This window comes from Bidens hawaiensis, unplaced genomic scaffold, assembly GCF_021521415.1.
Source record: "Bidens hawaiensis isolate Kalapana, Puna unplaced genomic scaffold, B.hawaiensis_p1.1 tig00024462_1, whole genome shotgun sequence".
In the NCBI taxonomy this organism is placed as follows: domain Eukaryota; kingdom Viridiplantae; phylum Streptophyta; class Magnoliopsida; order Asterales; family Asteraceae; genus Bidens; species Bidens hawaiensis.
Window position 1 is genome coordinate 65,811 of NW_027493865.1, and position 26,760 is coordinate 92,570.

A 26,760-nucleotide genomic window follows, 5' to 3' on the forward strand; every position below is an offset into this window, starting at 1 on the left:
AAACACTGTATTTTCTTTCTCTTGTTTAATTAAATAATATTTTTTATACCTTTATCATCATATTTTCTCTCTCTTTCACTCACTACTACTTTATAAATATATTAAAAAATTATACAATATCTATAGTGAATCCTCAAATTTAACTTTCCCATATAAATTTTCTCTCTCCTATACTCACAACCATTCATAACCATACCATATAATTTGCAAATCCCCTCACATAATTTTAGGGAACGGATTGAGAATGCTCTAATATTTTATCTTTGTATAATTTAAAAGAAAATTGAGATGAGAGATTTAAAGTTTAAACCTTTTGATTGGGATATGAAGTGATTATTTTGGTAGAGAGAAGACATAATTCTATTGGCATGTGTTGAACCGGGAATCTTGGCCAAATGTTCCAAGCACTTGGCATGCTACTTCAAGCAATTTCCCTGCAAATAGTAACATTTTTTAATTGATTTATTACTTAAATAAGTATAAGATATTAGTTAATATGAGTCCATCATTAGTTATATACTTTAAGTTGTTCCAAAAATTAAATATGTCCATGAAAGCAGCTTCATAACTTCCATAACGACTACTGACAACAATTCATTGGTAGTTAACTTTTTAATGGGTATACATGAGGTGCACAAATTGGGTTTTTCTAATGCTCGGTTCCAGGTATGACCGGGGGCATTAGAAAATCGGGTATTGATAATACCCGAGTCGGGTTCGGACCAGGGTATTGTCTCTAAAACTATACCCTATGCATTGGGTTCGGGTCGGACATAGAACCATAATTCTAAAACCGGGTATTTGAATACCCTATTTTCGGGTACTGAAAAAACTTTATTTTTGGTTTTTTTTTTTGTTTTTTTCGGGGTATTTTTCAGGTATAGATTGCATTTTTAAGATGCTGCACTTTTTGGGGTATTTTTAGGTTTTTTTTTTGGTAATTTTGGGTATAGATTGAGAATTTGAAAACCCCAGTTACAGACTTACAGGTATTGGAAATACCCTGTTCCGGGTATGGAACTGGTTCCAGTTTTCAGGTATTTCCAGGTATAAAGCGGGTCCAGTTCCGGGTACGGGTTTTGGTACTGAAATACATACCCTATTCGTACCCTATGGGTAGGGTCGGATACGGTTCTGGTTTTTTAGCACCTCTAGGTATACATACCCTCGAATCCTACTCCAAAATCTATACATTTGTCCACCATGAGAATTGAACTATCAATCACATGCAGTGTTACACTTCCATGGTGGTGGTAATTGACTTATAGGGTTCTCTTTAATAACTATAATTCAAGGTCCAATTTCACGTTTTCTTAGAAAACTCGCTTTTACAAGAAACTTTTGACGAATTTTGGTTGTTGAAAGGACAATCGGCCCCTTCACACCCCTGGTTCAGCCAGGAGTGTGAATGAGCTACGTCCATACTCATTTAAGCTCGATCTAGGTCCGGTTAACTTAAGAGAGCTCGAGCTCGACTTATAAGTTTTTGAAGCTTGAGCTTAGCTTATAGATTGTTTAATAGTTACAAACAAACAGATGTTCCTAGTGGAATCCCAGTCATAGCACAAAGTTACTGGTAATGTATGAGAATCAATATTTATTAGCTAACTACTCAATTATTTTATTTATGTACATACATTAAGGTATACAGGGTTAGGTTAGAATAAAAACTCACTTGAGTTGTGAAAACTCTAGAAATCCATTTTCAACCACATGTTTTTAATTAAAGGTTAAATCTTGTGGTTCACAATTAAAGTTAATAAAAAATGTAAAAGTTTATTTACATTTTCTCTCTCCTGAAAACATATATAAAAATTATTAAAAAATGTAAAAAAAATAGCAAAACATTTTTTTTTATGTTTTCGATGTTTTGTATTAAATGTAACAACATATATTACATGTAACAAAAAAAAGAACGATGTTACGTAGGGTTTTCACAGGTTTTCTCAACTCAAGAGGGTTTTCAAACTATACTTCTCCCATACATTAATACTTATATATATATATTTATAATTGCAACATTATACATAACATGATGCATGCTATTTAATTATTTTTATCATAATTTTATATATAATAGATATTACTATTTAAATGCATAACTTAATATTTTAATATATCCAAATAAAAATTATATGAATAATATGCTTATTTAGGCTCACTGGTCTATTCAAGCTCAGGTTCAAACACACTTATTAAACGAGCTCAAATATAACCCATGAGCAGCTCGGCTCATTTACAATCCATTGTTCTACCAATAAAATAAGTGCATTTTTCTACCATATGCATGATAGAAAGAAAGGAAAAATATTTGTGCATATTGCATAATATCTCCACAACTAAATGGATCTAAATCAATGTGACTTAATGCTTTCTAATGACAGCAAGGATTCTAAAATGTCAACAAACAAAGAAGATCTCATCATATGGCTTAACTACATGCACATATAAATAACTAAAATATCCTATAATGTACGTATATTACAGTTTGGATTCTATAAGTTTTAATTGCATATGAAAATACCATTAAAATATATACAAAACACCAATGTAATATAACCCATAAAAATGTTTGATGTTATATGGAACATGCAACATGCTTATGAGAATTGCAAGTACAACTGTACAAGAAAAATATGGAAAAAACACACACACATACATACATATATATTATATAGGGGAAGTTTCATGTGCATTTTAGTTAGGGGTGTTCAGAAAAATCCGAATCCCAAACCGAATCCAAAATATAGGAAAATCCGTATCCGAAATATCCGAAAATTCGGATATCCAAAATCCGGATATCAGAAAATTCGGATTCGGATAGCAATTCTGAGATATTTCGGATAGTTCGGATATCCGAACTATCCGATATATTAAATTTAATATATATTTTTTATTTTTTTATGTACAATTATAACACCTACAACCCTCATCAGTCGTGTTTATTTTGAACAATTGATTGTATGTTATTTGATTTTTTGTTTGTATTTGAACAACTTGTGCCTGTTTGTTGGATTGGAAACCTTAAATTCTTGAGATGTGTAAGTTTAAAATAGGTTTCTTTTTTTTTTTTAATTTTCGAATATCCGATTCACTATCTGATCGGATATCCGAAATTTCGGATTCGGATAGTGAAATCCACTATCCGAAAGGTCCGGATATCCGAAACTTCGGATATCCGGTTTTGAACACCCCTAATTTTAGTATTAACATGAGAACGTAGGAAATAATACCAATTTATAAAAAAAACGAGAACGTATGAAACAATATCAACTACAATATCAATCTACATAAACAATTATTTATAATAACAAAGAAAAAACCCTAAAAATTACAACAAAAGAATCAAAATCAAGAACAAAATAATAACAGCAAATACCAACAAATACTTATATCAGCAAAAGAAGAAATCTAAATAACAACAAAATATAAATAAACAAATACTGATAACGTCTCATAATCGAAAATTAGCAACTACGAACAAAAAATAACAGCAAACACTTGTAAAAATAAACCTAATAATAACAGCAAATTGGTTCTCACTGTTTTCATGTTAAGAATAAAATGTATTTGATCCTGTTTCATATATATATATATGGGTTTGGATCAAATACAAATGAAATTAACGTGCTAATTGTGATAATCAAATAGAACAATTATATATATAAGTAGAGTAATTATGTAATTGCATGGTAATTACATAATTACTCTATGATGTAATTGTATAATTGCTCTACTTTTATATATATATATATATATAATTACTCTACTTGATTTTCACAATTAGCACGTTAATTTCATTTGTATTTAATTCAAACCTATAAAGTAGTTACATAATTACTCTACTTGATTCTCACAATTAACATGTTAATTTATTTTGTACGCTAACTTTTCCCGATATCTATCTATCTATCTATCTATATTGTGTGTACGTGTCACTATTCATAGAGTATGAGTGGGTCGAAGAAACGGGTCGGGTGAAAGAAAACAGCTTGTCATAATAAAAGTACCAGAATAGTTTAGTCAAGTGCTTTGGATTTATATGCTTTTTTGATATGAAGTTTCATGATGTTTGTTAGTGGAAGTGAAGTCTTTTTATGTTTATTCCAAAATAAACCATCAATTTTGTAATATAGATCCAAAGACACTACAGCTCACACACAAATATATATAGAGAGAGGTGTGTGTATGTATATATATAACCCCACCCCACCCCACCCCACCCCACCTGCCTACTTGATATCATAATTCAATGATGGGCCTCACAAAGGAAATATTATTTACGGATTTGTGATCTTCACTAATTTGGTAGCTAAAGTTCACAAATATGGAAACCTAATTGGTAAGCTTTTTAATTAAGACTAAAGGATACTTTGTTGTACGGTACAAGTACAACAAGCACAAGCTAGGTTGTCGACATTCCACGTGTCACTGTGATACGATCCTATTAGTTTTCTTATTATTTCTTTTAAACAAAGATTAAATATATAGAAAACTAAAAACGTAAAAATAGAAAAACTAAACAATAAGGAAACATAATTTGACAATAATAAAGAAACTAAATAAAAGATAAACTTAAATAATAATAATAAACTTGTTAATATAATAGGATCGTATCGCATTGTCACGTGTATAATACTTTTGAGGGAAAAATGATCCAAAACATTCATTTAATTGGTGAAAATAAACAAATGTCCACTTAATTAGTTTTTTCTCATAATGTTCACCATCAATCCTATTGATCCGCACACTTTCTAATTTTTAATGATGTCCATTTAATCAGTTTTTCCCCATAATTTTCACTATCAATCTGGTTGACCTGCACACTTTTTAATCGAGATCTTTAAACTACCAAATTTTGTCCAAAAAATATCATCGGGAGCCAAAAAAATATTGTCGGAATACATAAATGAAATCTTGCCGGAAGCCAAAAAAATCCCGTTGGAAGATGAGATAAATCTCATCCGAAGCCAAAAAAATCCCATTAGAAGCCAAAAAAATCTCATCATAAGAACTATCGACAATTTTTTTAATAAGAACTATCGACCCGGCAGTTTTTATCACTTGTGTCAGAATATTGTTGGATAAAAATCTTGTTGGCTGATGATTGAAAAATGTACAAGTCAACAAGATTGAAAACGGATATCCTGAGAAAAAATCTGGTCAAATAGTTCATTTTCCCTACTTTTAAATGTGTTCAAAATAAAAATATTTGTATAACATTAAGAAACTTATGGGACAAGAAATGAGAATATAATTTTAATACAATAGAATTAATATAATTTAAAGCATTTAATATGTAAAATAAAGAACTTATACAATATGAAATCTAACTTTATACTTTCCATTTAATAATAATCCTAACAAAGGTGACATTCATAATTCATCACGGGCAATTAGTACATGTCAATAAAATGTCCATTTTGCCCTTGACCCACCGACAGCTTAAAAATTCACTAGTTCTGCCACCCCACATAATATCAAGGCTATTTAGTAACCACAAATATATGCCAATTTATTTATTATTTTTTAATATATTTAAACATCAAAATGATTTTTATGTGTCGAATCATAAATGATATAAATCCAATTTTTTAATTTATTTATCTATTTCATGACCGAAATTGGGAAGTTACACGCAATTTAGTAAGATTTATAATATCATGAAACAGTAAAGTTCATGATCGGAATAGGGAGGCTACACGCGAAGTTTATAAAATAATGAACAGTAAACAAATTTGTAATAAATAAGTGATTTATACAAATTATTAAAATTTATTTACTGTTTTATTGTTTTATAAACCAGTCTCTTTATTCTTACAAGGTAGATAAATGCGAAGTTGGGACATCTTAACCCCACACTATAATATTCTTGCTATTAGTGAGATTTACCGCATACGATGATAATTTTTTTTTATTAAGTTCAATACTAATAAATGGTTACAAATGTTTAGATTACAATAAGTAATTATGTAATAAATTACTTCACTTTTTTAAAATAAAAAACCAATCACGAAACAGTAAACAAATTTTTAATATTTTAATAACCCAGTTATGTTATTTTATTTGTAAAACCATCTAATTAAAGTATTAACATTGCTCAATTTGTATAAAATATTTTTAGTTGCATTATCAATGTTCTAGTTTTATGAAATATTTTACAATTGTTTTAACTTTAATTATCTGAACTAGAACGGACCAAACACAATTATTTCCGGTATCAGTACTCGTTTTTTCATGCTTTCAAAAACAATACCATTTGGTTTTGATATTTTCAATGATACCGGTACTAATACTAGTACTGAACCAAAAAATACCAATACGGTATTCAGTGTATGGTTTCACTCGTTTTTTAAATCTATGCAAAGTGTTTTCTAACGTACCTCTACGAGATTCGGGTTTTGTTCGAACCCACTCAACCGTTTCCAACACCTTATTCCCCGTCTTCTCCGTCACCGGAAACAAAACCCCGTCGATCCCTTGAACCGAAATCCTCCCGTCGGTATAAATATCCGGATCAAACAAATACGCCGTGTCCTCATCACCACCAAACTTCACCGAACCATTGGCTTCCTGGGCGAGCACCTTATGCGGTACATGAAGTGTATCATACCGAACCTTCCCGAACCTTCTAACCGAATTGTACATGCTCTCTTCGGTTTGATACTCAGGGACAATGTGATAGTACATTATCCTCTCCGGAGCTCCAGGCTCCGCGAGCTGATCGGCGGTTAGTTTCGCCATCGCTTCGTCGTTTGGGGCTAAAACGGTTAGTACGTAGCCCTCGGAGACTAAGTTCCCCATTTCGGTTGCGAGGTTCGTTAAGTTCACCAGAATGTCGGCTAATTCGTTGTATCTGTTTATTGATTTAACAAAGTTAGATGTTGAGATCAGATGTGTTGAATTTTGTAGATGATGATATTATGAATGGGCATTTTTACCGAATACTGATGCCATACTAGTACGGGTACCTACTGGACACAATTAGTACCAGTATCGGTACTTTTTTTTTCATGATTTCGGTATCAGTACCCTATGATTTCGGTACTTTGAATGTACTGGAATTACTGATTGGTACTGGACCGTAAATAAAAATTATTCAGTTTATGGTTTCCCTCATTTTCGATATTTTCAATGGTATCGGTAATGATCGGCACCGGACTGAAAAAATTGATATTTTATTGGGCATACGGTTACACTCGTTTTCGGTAGAGGTGAGCAATAACCAAACCGTTAACCGAAACCGACAAAACTGAACCAAAATTAACCAAAAACGAAGTTAACCAAAACTGATTAACTAAAAACCGAATTAATCAAAAACAAGTTATCAGTTTTTTTTGTACCCTCAATTAACCGATTTAAATGAAACCTAACCGAACTATTCATATTTTTATATATTACTAACTCTTAAATCTCAATTTTCACGTATTTCTAGCTTTCATACCTCAATTTTATATATTTCATATTTTATACCTCTGTTCATGTATTTATAAGTAAAATGTTAGTTAGACTAATTATATAAAGTTTAAAATTTTTTAGCCTAAGTTTAGATTTGGTTATTAAGCGAACCTAACCGAAAACCGACATATTAACCGAAATAACCGAACCAAACCAAAATGTCTACAATTCTTTGTATTTATTCACCAATTAAACAAATTGATCAAATATTCATATCAATTGTATTAAATTTTGGATAGAATCTATGAATTTTAATTTTAGATGATAACAATACAATTAAATTTTTGGTTTAAAATATTACCCTCCGTAGTGAAGCAGTGTGTGGATGAAATCCTTGACCTGACTCTCACCGTCAAAATGGTGGTGGGGACCACCCGGTCCGGGCGCTGGAGCAGGCGCCATGGCGTAGTATATGGGAAGAACTGGGGACGAACCGGCAGGAACCAGGGGCGCAGGTTTCTTCAGCCGGTTCGTCCTCGGATCAACCTGCGGTGCACCTTCCGGTTTCACCGCGGAGATCGAACGCAGGTTGCGCCTGTTGTTGAAATCCTGCTCTACAGATTTAGGAATCAACAACCGGCTGACTCCGTGAATGACTCCGTCTGGACGATGCACATCGTCTAGATGGATAACCTCTGCATTGCCAGCGAGCGTTACATTCACGGAGGAGTTGTCAGAACCCGATAAACGCAAGGGTTCTGACGACAGCGTGGTGTGCCGAGTCGACTCAGCCGGCCAGTTTGTCCGACTGAGTCGACTCGGCACGATGTGGTGGAGAACAAGCGTCTGGAGCGAGTTAAGATTCCGGGGTTCAAGCAAAAACCGCTTGAACTCCGGGTCCAGTTCTCGCTCCAGCGCTTCGTTTCTCGGGGCGAAAATGGTGATGTTATGATTCGCAACGGCGCGTTCGAGTGTTTGCAATAATAAGGCTTTTTCGACGAGTTCGGATAACTCGGTGTAATGGGAGTCAAGTAAGGCGACAAGGACTGAGTTGGAGTTGATTTGGGTGGATGTGGTGAGTTGACTCAGTAGAAAGAATGTAATGAGACATGTTTGGAAGGTGGTGGCCATTGTTTTCCGGTGGTGTTTGGTTGGATATTAATATATTATGGTCTTGTTGTTTAATAAAACTAAAGGGTTTGATTTGCTTTGAAGGGAGGTTGATACGTGTAGAGAGTGTGTTATTGTTGTTGTTCGTGTTTCTCACTCTATGTTGCTTGTGGGGTGTGGTTTATATTATGGTTTTATAAAAGTAAAGTAAGATTTTTGTATTGAGTAATAAATATATCACACATGGGAAATGTTATTAGTTATTGTAATTGTATGCTATGTGAAAAATGTTATAGAGTTCGTATGATATGTAGAAAAGGTTATATTATTGGTATTACATGTAAATAAATGTTGTATCGTGGTGGGAAATGTTATATTCTGTATGACACAATGACATGTGATAAAAGTTATACGATTTGTATGATATGGCTTTAATCGTTGGTTTTAAAAAAGAAGCGAAGTGCAAAGCAACACAAGGTGATGGCCTTGTTTTTGCCTACATGGGGGGCTCAAGTCCAAAAAGCGCAGGTGAAGCGGGATTTTTTAGGCAAAAAACGTGTTTGCAATGCGTGTTTTCTATACATGGGTCGTTTTTATCCTTTAAAGTACTATATCACATGCTTTTTAGGTTGTACATGTAGGTAACTTAATACTTATATACTAAATTATAGATAAAAAAAGTTATATAAAAACATTGCTCCTTCCTTACGTAAATCATCGCGCTTTCACGCTTCGGGTTTAAAGTTCGTCGGTTTTGCGTGCTTCTCGCTTATTAAATTTAAGCTTTAGCTAGCATATGTAATAATGACTTTTCAATAGAAGTTAGGGCCTCTACAGTGGGTACGGCACTTGAAAAACTTTAGTGGCTTGAGACAATTTTCAAACGAAACCTATGCCTCAATGACATGACAAAACATTTTATATTTGATAGTAAAACTACTATTTATATGATAGGACCCTCTCTTTTTAGTTTTTATGGTGATAAGACAAAAGGTTGTGTACGGCACTTGAAAAACAGGGGTTTGGAATAAAGACAGTGGGTTGTAGTGTAATTAGATGATAGCTTAAGGGGGAAATGTAACTTTTTGGGTAAAGTATCGTCGGTGATGTGGTCGTGGGTTGCTATCACAAGAGAAGTGAAAGGTTTGATGATGAAGTCGCATAGTCTTACAAAATAAATTTAATTAATATTTGTGTGTATTATTGATTTGCATGCCACATAAAGTTACAATATATGATGATTATCTCATAATATTAAACAACGAAGTGTTAATATTTATATTTAGAGTTGATTATACATATAGTGTATATGGTTTGATTTAAGTTAAATACGAGATCAAACATTCAAAGTTCAAACCCTTTAAAATGTAATAAAAATTTAGTCGTTCAAAACAAAAAGAACAATATATCATTATATCTATACCTATTTCCCTACTCTTTACCATTAAACATATTTATAGCGTAATCAAATAAAGTATGGATATGTTAATTTCACTGAATGTGTAGACGACTTATAATAGGTTTAATTAAGTTTGAAGCAACCTCACTCATGAAAGGGAATTTCTCCGCTTTGATGTATCTTCGTTATATCTTTACTCTAACTCTCACATGTATATACACAACACGATGATGATGATGATGATGATGATCTACGAATATAAGGGGATTTTTTGAAGGTTCTAAGTTTTGTCTTAAATAACTTCTTTTTGAAAGGTTTCATGTATGTTGCACGTAGCCATGTCCGATGTAGCTAGAACTAGTCAAACATGATGAAAAACACAATGTAACAATAATATATAGTAATAGACAACAAACTTTGATGTTTATACATGCATAGTAATAAAAAATAACTAGTTTTCAAACAAATAAATGGTAGCTCAAACGAACAAATAGAAACTATAACGACGAAAAGAATACTAGAATGAAGGACTCACTTCCTTAATAATCAAACGAGTCACTGATAGCCTCGTTAAGTGAAACCGAAAACCCACGAGTCCTTGCTAGCCCCGTTCAGTAAAACAGAAACCACACTTTTCAAACGAACAGATGAAAGCGCAACGACCAAATGAAGCCCCAACAAGTAAAAGAAGACTAGAACGAGAGACTCATTTCCTTAATCATCTCACGAGTCTCTGATAGCGCTGTATAGTAAAAATAAAATCCCACCAGTCGCTTATGGCTCCATTCATTTAAAAACAGAATCGACACTTTTTCAAACGAACAAATGGAAGCCCAAACGAACAAATGAAAACCACAATGAGTAAAATAAGACTATAATGAGGGACTCCCCTCCTTAATCATCACACGAGTCTCTGATAGCCCCACTCAGTGAAAAACAAAAGCCCATGTGTTCCTGCTAGCCCCTTTAAGTGAAAACAAAATCGACACTTTTCAAACGAACAAATGGAAGCCCAGACGAATAAATGGAAACCACAATGAGTAAAAGAAGACTAGAACGAAGGACTCACCTCCTTAATCATACCACAAGTCCATAATAGTCCCGTTCAACATTAACAAAAGGTCACGAGTTCCTACTAGCCCCTTTAAGTGAAAACAAAAACGACACTTTTTAAACGAACAAATGGAAACCCCAACAAGTAAACGAAGATCAGAATGAATGACTCGCCTCCTTAATCATCCGACGAGTCCATAATAGCCCCGTTCAACGAAAACAAAAGTCCATGTGTTCCTGCTAGTCCCTTTAAGTGAAAACAGAAGTAATACTTTTTAAACGAACAAATGAAAGCCTAAACGAACAAATGAAAACCACAACGAGTAAAAGAAAAATAGAATGAAGAGACTCACCTTATTAATCATTCCATGAGTCCCTGATAGGTTGATAGCCACGCTCAGGAAAGACAAAGCCTACCGGTTGTTGCTAGCCTCTTTAAATGAAAACATAAGCGACACTTTTTAAACGAATAAATGGAAGGCAAAAAAGCCACAATGAGTAAACGAAGACTATAATGAATGACTCACCTCCTTAATTATCCTAGGAGTCCCTAATATACTTTACAATTTGTCGTGAATAATATGATGGATGATGTTTTATTTTCTTTTTTAAACTACTACCTTTTATAACAGTATAGTTACCAACATTCTTGTAAGTTATTATCCTTCGTACACACCATTCTCAGCATCCTTGTATTGGTGTAACCTCATCCAAACTGTTTGAGAAAAATTAAAGTAAATTGCGTAAAATATGGTCAAAAGTATAAAGATGTAACTTTTGTGTCCAAACTAATATTATGTACTTGGACCCATAAAAGCAACGGAGCAAGCCATCAAAATTATAAACAATTTAAACAAGAAAATTTGATTGAAGCTTAGTTCTAATCATTTGTTCATTTCTACATAATAGGAGTGAATAAATAATACACGTTAGTAAACTTGTTCTTAACCTAAACTTCCAATGCTAATCTTTAACTTTATTTATAAACTTGTATAGAACTTTAAGAAATTGAAGGTATTTAAGACTACATAAGCTTTGAACAATCTATATACGATGACTATAACTTATTGAAACAATTTACTTTTTTATCATCAACGTACCGAGCTATTGGTGGATATTGACTTATGTTGATTAACTTGTATCCATTTCAAGTCGACCCCCTTCATCCAAAACCTGGAAAATACTCCTTCATGCTATTTTATACTCTTTGTTTTGGTTTGTTTGGATAGTTCGTATTGATATGATCTTCAAAAAACTTAGAATGCCGTCTTTGGTGGATGATGTGTTTTGTCCCCAGGCCATACTCAACGAGTACCGGGACATCCGGGGCTGCCTTTCTCTAACAAGACAAGTAAAGTACCTCGATCTTCTTAAGATCGATCTGTCTTAAGGTGTCGAAGCATCCGAAGCATAACTGCACACTCACACGATCTTTGCCGACAAATGAGAGTTTTCGGTGGAACCAGTGAACTACACTTTCCATTTGGATACTTGGAGGGTGGGAAAACTCTTTCTTTTATCAGGATGAAAGGCTTAGCCGCCTTTAACTGGTACGTCAGGATCCTATTGGTCGTGAACATCTTCCGATTCCTTCCCTCAATTCCTTCCCAGAAGAGGATGCTGTGAACAAAATGGGATTGATAGCATAGAAGGAGCTGCAATTGAATCAAAGGAGTCGTTCATCACATCCTGGGGTTGAAGAAGGTCCCAAGGGTTCCCTTAGACTCGTTACGTTGTTCGACTGAACTAGTTGGCTCCACGCTCTATTCGGTTGGAACCCGGTTCGTCAAGAACCTTCTGTACTAGCTTCAATGTGAATAAGTAAGTGTCAAGTTAAGGAGAACTAATATTGGTGACCGCCGCTGGAACTCCTAAGTCAAAGAGGAAGAGAGTGTTAACAGCTAATATCACATATAAGCTCTACCCGTGGATGTCTAACAGGTTCAATTATTGTCATTCGTTGCTCCTGTGCTTTTAATTAATTGCCTGTACGTTTATTGTTGCCCTTTCAAGTTGTCTTTGTCTTATCGCGTACATTTTCCAGTTTCTCGCTGGTCTTTTATTTTATTATATCGTTTTTGTACCATGTTAAAATAAAAATTAAGGGGGCTGATAATAAAACACCCGACTCAGTTACTCAGACGCCCTTTATATGACTTAGCTTATACAGTTGTATAGGTTTTCCGTATAGTGACACCACACCAGATTTTCAAAAGACACATATGACCAGAATCGTAAACGACTCGAACACCTTTTAGACGACTAGTATACTCTATACAAGTCTTTTGGAATTCCATACACCCTACACAAGTTATATAGATCAGTATAGCTACACAAGTTGTTTTGTAACTCCATACACCGACACCGTACCTGCTTTTTAGAGCATGCATAGCCACACACTACTCGTATCGTATTAGGCATAGCTGGATAGGTTGACTCGTATAACGTGGTCAACCGGAGCCTAACAAAAAGCTACTATCTATACGAGTCGTATGAGCCATACCAGGCTTTGGGTGTCTCTAAACCAAAGCCAAAAATTAATCATACTCACCCCTCAAAGGTCATTTCAGTCATTTCACCAAAATACGTCCACAGACACCCATCCAAGCCACCAGAGTCCTTCCTCTAATCATTCTCACCTCCACACCCAAAATACCGAATCTACCCTCAGCCCCACCTAAACCATCATCATCCTCCTCCTCCTCCTCCTTGCTTTCATTTCCTCACATCAAACTTCACGTTTTCTCCGTCGATCGAATCGCCACCACTCGCCGTCGATGACTCTCATGACTCCGCCTCCAATTGACGTACATCATCTATTTCCGATTTATTCACACTAATTCACACACTCACATGCACACATGATACGTATCTATTGACGCATGCTCTCGTATATTTAATTTGTGAATTAACATGCTTAATTGCTCTGTTTTGATCTGTTTATTGATTTAGATCTCGTAATCGATCGTTATTTGACCTAAAAGTGCTATAGTGTTACTGTTTTAGGAAATGTTCATATCTAGGGTTTTGAATTCGTACGATCAATTCATGCGCACACTAATTCACACTCAGTCACCTACACGCACACACAGTAAATGTTCGTATATGTAATTCATGTTTTGCGATGGTTAATTGTTCTGTTTTGATCTGATTATCGAGTTAGATCTCGTAATTGATCAGTATTTGACCTAAAAGTGCTCTAGTTTCGTGTTTTTGTTGCTATTTTAGGAAATGTTTGTTTCTATGGTTTTGAATTTGCAGGCAATCAATACGTATTGATTGACGTTCGTGTGTGTAGTTTGTGAATTAGCTTGCTTAGTTACTCTGTTTTGATCTGATTGTTGAGTTAGATCTCGTAATCGATCGGTATTTGACCTAAAAGGGCTCTAGTGCTACTATTTTAGGAAATGTTTGTTTGTAGGGTTTTGAATATGCAGGCATCAATACGCATCGATTGACGCATGTTCGTATGTGTAGTTTGTTTATTAGCTTGCTTAATTACTCTGTTTTGATCTGATTGTTGAGTTAGATCTCATAATCGATAGTCATTTGATCTAAAAGGGATCTAGTTTCGTGTTTTTGTTACTATTGTAGGAAATGTTCATTTCTAGGGTTGAATTCTCAGGGTCAGGAACTGTGAAACTAATACATATCTATTGATGCATGTTTGTATTTGCAATTTATGTTTTAAGATTGTTAATTATTCTGTTCTGATTTGATTCTCGAGTTTGATCTCTCAACCGTTCGTTAATTGATCTGAAATTTGACCCAAAAGTGATTCAGTTTCGTTTATTTTACCATGTTAGGATATGTTTGTTTCTAGGGTTTTGAATTAGCAGGATCAGGAATTGCGTAATCAATTATATGCACACACGATACATATCTATTAACGCATGTTTGTATCTGCAATTTATTAATTAACTTGCTTATTTACTCTGTTTTGATCTGATTAGCGAGTTTGATTAAGATCATTATTTGATCTGAAACTTGATCTAAAAGTGCTCTAGTTTTGTTTTATATCCTTACTATTTTTGATGTTATTTATTTCTAGGGGTTTGAATTCACAGGATTAGGTACTGTGCAATCAATTATATATTAGATTGCAGATCCAATCCGCTTATTTGTTTACTTTAATTTTGCAGCCGGAAGAGGAAGAGATGCTGGTTCCACGTTCTGAATTTGCAGCCGCTGAAGGACCTCAACCAATGGAAGGTATTCATGGATTTGTATTGTTTTGTTTCCCTTCATGAATCTGTGCATATTATGTTCATGATTTTATAGATAGATATATGTAATATTTTCACTAGATAGATATATGTAATATTTTCACATCTGTTTAAAGTAAATTAACCTGTGTGGTACCATTATCTGGTCAGTTACACCTGCAGAAGCTACTAACACTGTTGTTACGCCGGTAGATGATGATCCACCATCAGCAAGGTTCACATGGACAATAGAGAATTTCTCAAGATTGAATGGCAAAAAGCTGTACTCTGATGTTTTCTTTGTTGGAGGATATAAATGGTATTGATTGTTTTAGCTATATATCTATGTTATCCAAGTTTGCAATGATTTTTTATTAAGATATTACTCTGGTGATTGGTTTATGGTATTTTTTGCTCACATGGCGTCTTGGTCAGGCGAGTGCTCATATTCCCAAAAGGAAACAATGTGGACCATTTGTCAATGTATCTTGATGTTGCTGATTCCACCACATTGCCATATGGTTGGAGTAGATATGCTCAGTTTAGCCTAGCTGTGGTTAATCAAATTCATGGCAAGTTCACCATGCGAAAAGGTAACTATTTTGCTTTTTTTTTTTTGAACAAACTAGACTACTGTACATTAACAGCCTTTAAGATGGTTAATATACACACTTAGTGGAATACGCTTTTGCAAGAAGTTAATTGTCGTACTAAAGAAGCTTTAAGGAGAATTTAATTGTATGATGCTGGTCGAGAAATGAGAACCTTCTTTAACTTAAAGGCATTACAGCAATTTTATAAGCCATACACTTTACTGACAAGTTGAATGCCCATACTATGTTTATCATGCTCAGGAAGTTTATATTCATAATTGCACTTTATAGTTTATGACGCTAATGAAAATTTCAAATTGGTGAGATATATAAGGTTGTGAACGATATCATTCTTTGATTTGAAACCTTTTTGTTATCATGCATTTTATTTGATGTTTTCACATGTCTCAGCAATTAATCTGTCTTCTGGTGCTTATAACATCATATGCCAAGTAAACTTATTGGATGGGCTTAGTTAGTAAGAATTGGCTTTCTTTAAATGTTTTAGTTGGTCCTAAAAACTTAAAAAAGTTATTTTTATTACATTTACGTGTGAATGATATTGGTAACCCTGTTTTGTTCAACCTTCCCACCAGAAGATGAAAGAATAATGAACGGAAGAGAAGTTAAAGATGACACCTGGCTAGTATGTGTTGCCACCGGATATGCTTGATATCTTCTTAAAACATAGAACCTTATGTAGATTTAAAAAAATTCTGGTTTTTATGGTGTTTTTTTATGCCCATTTGTTAATTTGAAGACATTGCCCTCCACACAACATGCATATAAGATTCAACGACGAACAAAATTCAACTTCAATTTCTAGTTTCCATTGTTTTTAAGTATCTTTAGTGGCTTCTTGCTTGCCTTTTTGGTTGGCTTGATTACATGCGGTGTTTTAGGCTTTTATGCATGAACCTTTGAAAGGAGATTCCCGAAATAATTGTTTGTAGTTTCATAGGCTTAACTTTTTTAGCCTGTCATTTTTGATGCATTTTGTATCTTTTTGTAGATTTGATTGTATTTTTGTAAGCTTTGAGTTTAGTTACAAAATGTATTTAGGATCTATTTTTGCATGCAACAAGTAGTTGGTTGCAGGGACCTTGCATGCAAAGAGAAGTCCTGTAGTACTCTATTAGAGATTTTTGCAAGTGTTAGATTCTCAAGAGAAATAGTTGAATAACTTTCGGATTGGCTAGTTAATATCCTGATGTTAATAATTGTGATACATGCATCACTTTTGAAATGTAGGCAATTTAATTTTTATTTACCTGATTGTATTTATTAAGGCGTTTGGGACAGATAAGCTGTATTGCTCTGCTTGTTGTTTCTGGATACTTTTGTTTCCTTAAGAGTGTTAATCATCACTTTTTTTGGTTTATAGTATTCTGTGTGTTGTGTGTTTGACATAAAAAACATTGTTTACCTACGACATGCATTGTATTAACAAGGTAGTCCTGAGGAGTGTGGGTTAAAACATATATTATATGAAGTTTCTGTTTGTTGTAAATGTGAAAAACATTTATATCTCAATTGGAAATATGCCATCAATAACATGTTAGAACATCTCAATGAAGTTCCATTAAACATATAATAAGTTTTCATAACTCATAAAATCATTTTTAATGAGAGTGATACCTGTTTGTTTTCATATATTCTAATTGTCTTCCATCATTTTTCTTGCTCTCATCTTCACTACAATCTTGTTCCTGCAGATACTCAACATCAGTTCAATGCACGAGAAAGCGATTGGGGTTTCACATCATTTATGCCTCTTAGTGAGCTATATGACCCCAGTAGAGGATATCTTTTGAATGACACGTGCATAGTTGAAGCTGATGTGGCAGTCCGGAAGGTTGTTGATTACTGGTCACATGACTCAAAAAAGGAAACTGGTTATGTTGGGCTTAAAAATCAAGGTGCTACTTGCTATATGAACTCTTTACTTCAGACATTGTACCACATCCCTTATTTCAGGAAGGTTGGTAATAGTATCGGTTAATTCATGCTCATTCATAAGTCATATCTAGAGGTGGCAATTTTGACCCCATTTACAGTTTTACAGGCCGATTTGGGTTTATTCTGCATTTTAAACAGGTCAAATGCTTAATGAGTTAAACCTTCTAAGTATTTTAATTTAAAAATTAGGCCGTCATTGCCATAACATAAAAATGAAGATTTTTTGGTGAATATCTGCGGCTATCATAGTAATTATCAGGAGGCAAGTATCATGCTTCAAATTATATTTAAATTAGATTTCTATATTCTGTAACTTATGAGGATTTGAAAGAATGTAGATTCAAGTTGTCTTTTGAGAGATTAGGCCATATCCTTGAAAATGGAATTATGTAATCTAATAATCAAGAACTGTTATAAAAAAGCAGAATTGCTCCCTTTCCCCCAATTCTGTCGATTAAGTTATGAAAGATTTTGATAAATCCCAATTCTGTCGATTAAGTTATGAAAGATTTTGATAAAATGCACAAAACTTTCTAAATCATCGCATTTTAAAATTTTTATAGGTATTTTAATAGTATATAAGGCCTTTAGTCAACTTAAAACATCCATTATTTTCAATATTTAAGAAAAGAAAAGACAAGAAGTGCGTGTGAGCTGACGTAATCCGATCTGTTTACCCATATTGCCACCTCTACAATGATAACTGATGCAAGAAGGCACTTATACATACATTGTGAAACAGGCTGTGTATCACATGCCCACAACCGAGAATGATATGCCGTCAGGGAGCATTCCACTGGCTTTACAGAGTTTGTTTTATAAGCTTCAGTACAGTGACACAAGTGTGGCCACAAAAGAGTTGACCAAGTCTTTTGGTTGGGATACATATGATTCTTTTATGCAGCATGATGTTCAAGAACTCAATAGGGTTCTTTGTGAGAAACTTGAAGATAAGATGAAGGTATGCGTTTTTTTCTAATAAATTTTAGTATATTTACCCTCTGATGTTACCTGATTATGTACCATTTTGTGGTCTCATTGTGAAGGGAACTGTTGTGGAGGGCACAATCCAACAGTTATTTGAAGGGCATCATATGAACTACATCGAATGCATAAATGTAGACTACAAATCAACAAGAAAGGAGTCATTTTATGGTATACATTTTTGATTAACAAGTTTAATTTATTCATAGGCTATAGAGGTGCCAAATCGGTTGGGTCAGCTGGGTTGGGTAGTGGGTTAGGGTCAAAGATACTTTTTATGCGCTGGTCAACATGGGTCAGGCTGACACTGCTGCCTTTTTGTCCATTATATAATTTTTATTTGCAAATAGGGTGAATTGCTTTAGAGGGTAATGTACTATAGGCCAGTTTTACGTGTGGGCATGCACTTCACTAGATCACTTTTGCCTAATGAAGGGTAACTTAACTCGTTATTATGTTCAAAAAGGGTAATCTTGGCATAGATATGCTATCCTTGTACGCCTTTTTTGCCAGCGTGCTACCCTTTCTGAAGTCAACTTACCTTTTTTTTAACATTTCCAGAGCAATTTATCTTTTGTTAGGTAAAAGTGAAGTAAATGGCTTCAATAAAAGTTTTATGCACTTTTCTCTGCTGGGAACATATAAAAAACTATAAATATAAAAAAGATCATATTATTTCATTTAAATAAAAATGATTTAAGATCTTGTAAGCATTTGGATGTTAGGCAACTTTTGAGCTGCTAACCTATTCAACTCGTATAAGTTTTAGCTACTCTTTTATAGTACACCTGTTTGACCTGTTATCAACCAAATACAATCTGAATGGACCTATTTTCATTATAAATGGGTTGGAAGTGCCCCCTATAACTATATTTATTTTATTGCTAAACTTTTGCACACTGTGTTAGACCTTCAGCTTGATGTCAAAGGCTGTCGTGATGTCTATGCTTCTTTTGACAAGTATGTGGAGGTGGAAAGACTTGAAGGTGATAACAAGTATCATGCTGAGCAACATGGGTTACAGGTTGGATGGATTTCTTTAATTTGTATTGATTTCTAATCTTTTGGAGCCAAGTTTCAATTTTGATGATGGGGCTAGGCTAACAAGTCACACTTTAAATAATCTGAAAAGTTTTGGTCATAGGATCATTGATTGTAGAAGTGAAAATACAGTTCCAAGTGTTCAGAATTATATGTTTGATGCATAGTCACATAAATCGCTCAAGTAGCCGCGATTTTCGTATTGGTACGTTTTGTACCCAATCGGAAATCGCAAGCGTGCCGGTCGCCGGCTAATTCGCGATCCAAATCGCCGGAATGTTGCTCTGATTGAACCCTAAATCGTGAACCAGAAATCGCCAATCCGTCGCTCCGATTGAAACAAAAATCGCGAATCAGAACTGATAGTATATCGATTGAACGCCTCTCCGATTGGCCGCCTTCCAGATTTGGCCGGATTTATGGAACTGTGGCCATCCCAAATCTGAAACTTTGAAAACCCTAAAACTGAAACGTCGTTCCCTTTTCTTTTCACTCTTTTCTTCAAACAAAATGTCATTTTTCACCCTCAACTTTCTATTTATATAAAAGTTAACCCTAAACTTTACTACATAAATACATATTTTTACAAGATAATCTTCATAAATTATTAATAAATATATGTATATATATACACAATAGCCTAGAAATGCTTTTTAAGATATATAATTTTATTTTTATAAGATATATAAATTTTATATTTAATTTTAATTCTGCCTCGAACCGAACTACATGGTACACCGTACCGGTTCGTACCGAAATGAACCTACCCCCCTCCGTACCGAATACGTTACCCTTAGCGAACCGCGTACCCGTACCAGAACGTACCGCGATTTTTGTGACTATGGTTTGATGATTTAACTAATAAAAACTTAAAAGAGGACTTAATACTGATTCATGAAAAACTCTTCACACAACTCTATGATTACCGAAACTGTATTTTTAAACATGATTACAATTTAATATTGTAAACTATGAACTTTCAGGATGCAAAGAAGGGTGTTCTATTCATTGATTTCCCCCCTGTTCTTCAGCTCCAACTAAAACGATTTGAATATGATTTCATGCGAGATACAATGGTGAAGGTTAGTTGCAATTTTTATGTTACTCTGCTAATTATTTTATGTTTTATGCTGCCATTTTCATGCCTGCTAGGTTGTTATGAATCACAGTTTGTATTTTTTGTTATTGTTTAAGCAATACTCTGTTATATGATATATGAATATATATTTCAGATAAGACATTAACTTATGTTTAATGATTCTTTATGGGCTCAAAATGTTTCTTCCTTTCAACTTATATAATTATATTATTAGTAAAGCAAAAAATTTAAAAAGGACCTGTAGGCTGTAGAAACAATGTAAACGAGTGAAGAAGGGCAAATGCATGAGAAGTTGAGAGCCATTTAGAGTATCCATCAGACTCACAATGCTTATTTCTTTAATTCGTTAAAACAATCATGTTAGTTGGTGCACATTGTCTTTTGTTGTGATTGCACTATCCAAAAGGAACACTTTGTGGTAGTTTTGGACCTTTGGGTATCTTTTTAGTATACTTATTTAAAGGCTATGCTTTTTGTTTGTATCTTTTTGGGCCATAAAGCTACTTGCTAAAGCATTATCATTTAGATGTTTCTATTGAACTTTACAGATAAATGACCGTTATGAATTTCCATTGCAACTTGATCTTAATAGAGAAAATGGTAAGTATTTATCACCCCAGGCAGACAGAAGTGTTCGCAACCTCTATACCCTTCACAGGTACTAGCATATCTACATATATAAATGTTTGCTCACAAGTTACATGGTAACAATGAAAAAATCAATAGTACAATACATACTTTAATTGTTTTAAAATACTTTTACTACACCATCACTCCCAAGTAACTTTCTTTATTAAAATCATATTACACCTTAACTAAATAAGAATTTTAAGGTGGATACACTACTACACCATCACTCCCACAATAACTTTCTTTTTGAATGATCATATTACATCTTAACTACATAAGAATTTAAGGTGGATACACTATGTTTTTTTCTTAACTTGGTAAAAGGCTGGTTTTTCAACATGTAAACTGTTTGGTTTAAAATGTTTTCCCCTACATATTGCGGTGGATATCAATATTTGGTGCTAAGACAAACTCAATTTTCTTTTTGCAGTGTATTGGTTCACAGTGGTGGCGTTCATGGTGGACATTATTATGCCTATATTCGACCAACACTCTCTGATCAATGGTACAAAAATATTGCCAATTAGATTTGCATATACATTTTGTCACATTCTGTTCATGCAATTTCCTCCTAAGTTATTAAATGTTTGGGAACACTCGGTTAGGCTGAAATTTGATGATGAACGTGTAACTAAAGAAGACATGAAGAGAGCTATGGATGAACAATATGGAGGCGAGGAAGAGGTAATTGGTCAAACAAGTAATATGCTAATGTGGCTTTTGGTCAAAACATATAGTTTAACATTCTACATCAATCTTAGTTTTCGCAAACATCTCATAATTTGCGTTAATTTAGATCGTTTGTTTTGCTAGACAACTTAGAAAGTTATTTCTGACTTTTCCTGTACGGTTGCTAACAGTTACCTCAAGCAAATCCCGGGTTCAATAACTCTCCATTTAAGTTTACAAAGTATTCAAATGCGTATATGCTTGTGTACATACGTGAAAGTGACAAGGAGAAAATTATCTGTAATGTTGATGAAAAGGATGTAGCAGAACACCTGAGGGTAAGATTGTCCATTTGTTGTCAGGGTTTGTTATACAGGTGGCGTATATTTATATTTACTTTGTTTGACCCTTTTTGATCAAATCACCTTACAGATTAGATTGAAGAAAGAACAAGAAGAGAAAGAGCAAAAAAGGAAAGAGAAAGCAGAGGCGCATTTGTATACTATTATAAAGGTTACAACTTTCATGACCCATTTTAGAAAAAAACTTGATTTTCATGTTACTTAATACAGTTTTACTAACCCAGTAAGTTAATGTAAGTAGGTTGCCCGTGATGAGAATCTTCATGAACAAATTGGGAAAAATATATTTTTTGATCTAGTGGATCATGATAAAGTTCGTAGTTTCCGTATTCAAAAGCAAATATCTTTTGCCCTTTTCAAGGTATTATCACTGGTTACGGACTTAATTTGAAATTGTATGCGATATATTACAATGAAACTTCTTGTGGTAACTAGTAACTTCCAAATGCTATTTTTCAGGAGGAAGTAGCTAAAGAATTGAGTATACCGGTACAATGTCAACGTTTCTGGCTTTGGGCTAAACGCCAAAATCATACTTACCGTCCAAATCGTCCATTGACTCCTCTAGAAGAAGCTCAATCTGTATGTGTTTATATTCGTTTTAACCGGTTATAAAGCATTCAAAATCTGTTTATTTATATAGCAGTTTGGTCATTGGTTATCTGTGATCATTAACATGTTCAATCCTATGTGATTTTTAGGTGGGACATTTGAGGGAGGTATCAAATAAGGCTAACAATGCTGAACTTAAGTTGTTTTTGGAGGTAGAACTTGGACCGGTGAGATTTCATTGTTATATATTTATATCTATATAACTCCTTTTATATTATGATATTCAAAGTTTAATCTTATAAAGTTCACTTGCTTTTTCATTGGTGTAGAATTCACAGCCAGTTCTTCCACCTGCAAAGACTAAGGAGGAGATTCTACTTTTCTTTAAGCTTTATGACCCTTTAAAAGAAGAGCTTCGGTATCCATTCTTTCTCTCTTGCTACACACACACACACACACACATATATATGTATATATATATATATGTGTGTGTGTGTGTGTATATATACCTTCATAAGGGTTTGACTTTTATGCATTGGCCCTTGCCAGATATGTTGGGCGGCTGTTTGTGAAGGGTACTGGAAAACCAACAGAAATACTTACAAAGCTAAACGAGCTGGCTGGCTTTGCTCCTAATGAAGAAATAGAACTCTTTGAGGTCAGTCTTTTAATCTCTTTATTCTGTTATTCTGTTATGCTCGATCATGAATCTTTTAATTTGAATCTGACACATCCTTTTCTCATTCAGGAAATTAAGTTTGAACCTAATGTTATGTGTGAACATGTTGATAAAAAGCTCACATTTCGGGCTAGTCAGGTAAGTTTCCAACTTTCCACATCTTTATAACTATTTCTTTCTTTCTCTTTCTTTTAATCAAGGGTTACACAAAATAGCCATTTTTTTTTGTTTTATAGCTTGAAGACGGAGACATCATTTGTTTCCAAAAACCTCTTCAGGCTGGAATAAAATGTAGGTATCCCGATGTTCCAGCTTTTCTGGAGTATGTTCATAATCGCCAGGTATGCTATCAAATTTTCTATTATGAGTTTAATGAACCATTATTATTAGTTTCATATGTTGATGTTAAATGACGTAGGTTGTGCGTTTCCGTTCACTGGAGAAACCAAAGGAGGATGAATTCTCATTGGAATTGTGAGTAGTACAAGATTTGCTCGGCATTTATTTTACAAATTCGAATAATTTTGTTTAATCTTGCGTTGTTTATATTTAAATTTCAGGTCAAAACTCCATAATTATGATGACGTTGTTGAACGAGTTGCTTCTCATTTAAACTTGGACGATCCGTCTAAAATTCGGCTTACATCTCACAACTGTTATTCCCAGCAGCCAAAACCGCAACCGATTAAATACCAAGGGGTGGAACATCTGTCAGACATTTTGGCCCACTACAATCAGGTTATTTTGTAATCATCTTCAAATTGAGGTCGCTTTTGTTAAATACTTGCATTTAATTTTTATGTTTTTTTTTGTTATGCAGACTTCAGACATTTTGTATTATGAAGTACTGGATATTCCTCTTCCTGAACTGCAAGGCCTGAAAACTCTAAAAGTTGCTTTTCATCATGCAACAAAAGATGAAGTAAGTGTTGACTTTATAATTATTGCTATTCTTATCTATGCTTGACTTTCTCATTTTTCTTGTATTTTTTTTACCATTGATAGGTAGTCATACATACTATTAGATTGCCTAAACAAAGCACAGTGGGTGATGTAATTAACGATCTTAAGACAAAGGTAAGCATATCAACTCTTACCTAATTCTAATAGACTATAATGGGTCAAACTGGTCGGGTTAGGTTGACCTCAAACGGACCAAAATTGCCATGTCTTCTTTAGTTGACCGGTGAATGTAATCATGAAACAGGTTGAGCTATCTCATAAAGATGCAGAGCTTCGATTACTTGAAGTATTTTACCACAAGATTTACAAGGTATTCAACCTTTTCAAATTCTATTTATAAAAATATTTTTTAACTTTATTAAATATTTTAATTTGCTTCTGAATAATCTGTAATTCTGTATTCGCAGATTTTCCCTCTGAATGAAAAGATCGAGAACATTAATGATCAATACTGGACGTTACGTGCTGAAGAGGTATACTATAAGTTTCTTATACAACTTTATGCTTGGATTAGTGTTGATTATTTTTTTATGTTTTTTCGCTTTATTACAGATTACAGAAGAGGAAAAGACCCTTGATCCAGAGGATCGTCTAATTCATGTTTATCATTTTACAAAAGACACCACTCAGAACCAGGTATGCATTTATAGTTTTAAATAATAATAATAACTAAATATTCACTATTATATAACTTTGTATTAACAGCAAGTACAAAATTTTGGGGAACCGTTTTTCCTTGTGATCCGGGAAGATGAAACATTAGCTGAAGTTAAAATACGCATACAGAAGAAACTACAAGTTCCCGACGAGGAATTTTCTAAGGTATTTTTTTGAATGCTTATTCTCTTACACATAAACCAAATTATGATAATTATTATTATTTTTAATCTTTCTTAAATCATAATGTATCAGTGGAAGTTTGCATTTCTCTCTTTGGGTCGGCCTACGTACCTTCAGGATTCTGATGTGGTCTCTAACCGTTTTCAGGTTATTATACATTAATCCTTATATTATTATAATAACATTATATTTCGATTAATAATTTAGCTATATTTATGTAATATGTTGGTTTCAGAGAAGAGATGTTTACGGTGCTTGGGAACAATACTTGGGGCTGGAGCACTCGGACACTACATCCAAACGGTCATATGCCGCGAATCAGGTATACGTTAATCTTGTAAAACAGAGTTTAAATTTGTCTTCAAATAGTAAAAGAAGAAAAAGCTTATTTATCATTTTGGTGTATGCAGAACCGACATACATTTGAGAAACCAGTTAGAATCTACAACTAGCTATAAGCACGAGTTTGTTGGCAGACGTGCAAGGGCATTTTGGTAAAGCGCTTACCGAGGTGAAATTATGTTAGATTTGTAACTTTGTTTAAAAAAAGTTTGTGAAGCATCCCTGTATGGGGTGACAAGTAGGTTTTTAGATAATGTTCCCCCATTATTGTACTTTAGAGAGTCAAGATTTTGGATCTGGGAGTGGGATGTATAGAGGTATAGATGTGTCATGTATGTGTGTGTGTGTGTGTGTGTGTGTGTTTGTTTCCTTCAACTAAATTTTAAAACCTGTTTAATTTTATATTTCTTTTTATATATATTTAACAGATTACCGCGTCCTTTAGATTCCCTTAAAGTTTATATTAGTGATGAGACTTTTTGTTATCAATTAGATGTAGTTCAGAATATGAGCGTTCGCTTCGGTTTGTTTGGTTTATCCCGTGGTTAGAGCCTTAGAGGTGCACAAACCAGATATTTTTAGGAACTGGAACCGGGCAGGTATAGTCAACAAAAGTCAATACCGGGTCGGGTAGGAACCGGTTCCGGCTATAGTCGGGTATTTGACCAGGTAAAGGTGGAACTGGTTCCGGCGGGTCTGGGGAGAAACCCAATACTAGGTGTACGGGTAGGAACCGGTTCCGGGTTGGGTACACCAGGTTGGGTTCGGAACTAGGTATATTGTGCACCTCTACCCATGGTGGTTTATTCCTTACTAGTGCAAGACGTTTTGTCTGATAACAATTACCGACAACAAATACAATCGAGCCTAAAAATCATTAAA

General features: G+C 34.0%; 2 protein-coding genes across 3 annotated transcripts; one reads left to right on the top strand and one right to left on the bottom strand.

The window, feature by feature from the left end:
* Positions 1-333: 333 nt before the first annotated feature.
* On the bottom strand, positions 334-8,529 carry LOC143569359 (fasciclin-like arabinogalactan protein 16). Its single transcript, XM_077055298.1, has 3 exons — positions 7,760-8,529; positions 6,384-6,856; positions 334-434 (listed from the first exon to the last, which is right to left on the bottom strand). The coding sequence occupies exons 1-3, from the start codon at positions 8,527-8,529 to the stop codon at positions 361-363; spliced, it is 1,317 nt and encodes a 438-aa protein (XP_076911413.1). The 3' UTR covers positions 334-360.
* Positions 8,530-13,693: 5,164 nt separating this feature from the next.
* On the top strand, positions 13,694-26,130 carry LOC143569372 (ubiquitin C-terminal hydrolase 12-like). Of its 2 annotated transcripts, XM_077055307.1 has the most exons (32): positions 13,694-13,767; positions 15,103-15,172; positions 15,337-15,484; positions 15,601-15,758; positions 17,474-17,739; positions 18,460-18,678; positions 18,764-18,872; positions 19,610-19,725; positions 20,726-20,824; positions 21,390-21,499; positions 21,902-21,976; positions 22,077-22,155; positions 22,332-22,478; positions 22,573-22,653; positions 22,744-22,863; positions 22,962-23,084; positions 23,204-23,281; positions 23,384-23,472; positions 23,604-23,712; positions 23,803-23,871; positions 23,970-24,074; positions 24,152-24,207; positions 24,294-24,471; positions 24,554-24,655; positions 24,739-24,810; positions 24,941-25,006; positions 25,104-25,169; positions 25,249-25,332; positions 25,402-25,518; positions 25,609-25,683; positions 25,772-25,858; positions 25,947-26,130. In XM_077055307.1, exons 1-32 carry the CDS (start codon positions 13,738-13,740, stop codon positions 25,986-25,988), a joined length of 3,345 nt encoding a protein of 1,114 aa, XP_076911422.1. In that variant the 5' UTR covers positions 13,694-13,737; the 3' UTR covers positions 25,989-26,130. The 2 variants fall into 2 exon arrangements, with proteins under 2 accessions (XP_076911422.1, XP_076911421.1); XM_077055306.1 differs by having other exon boundaries at positions 23,604-23,871.
* The last annotated feature ends 630 nt before the right edge of the window (positions 26,131-26,760 follow it).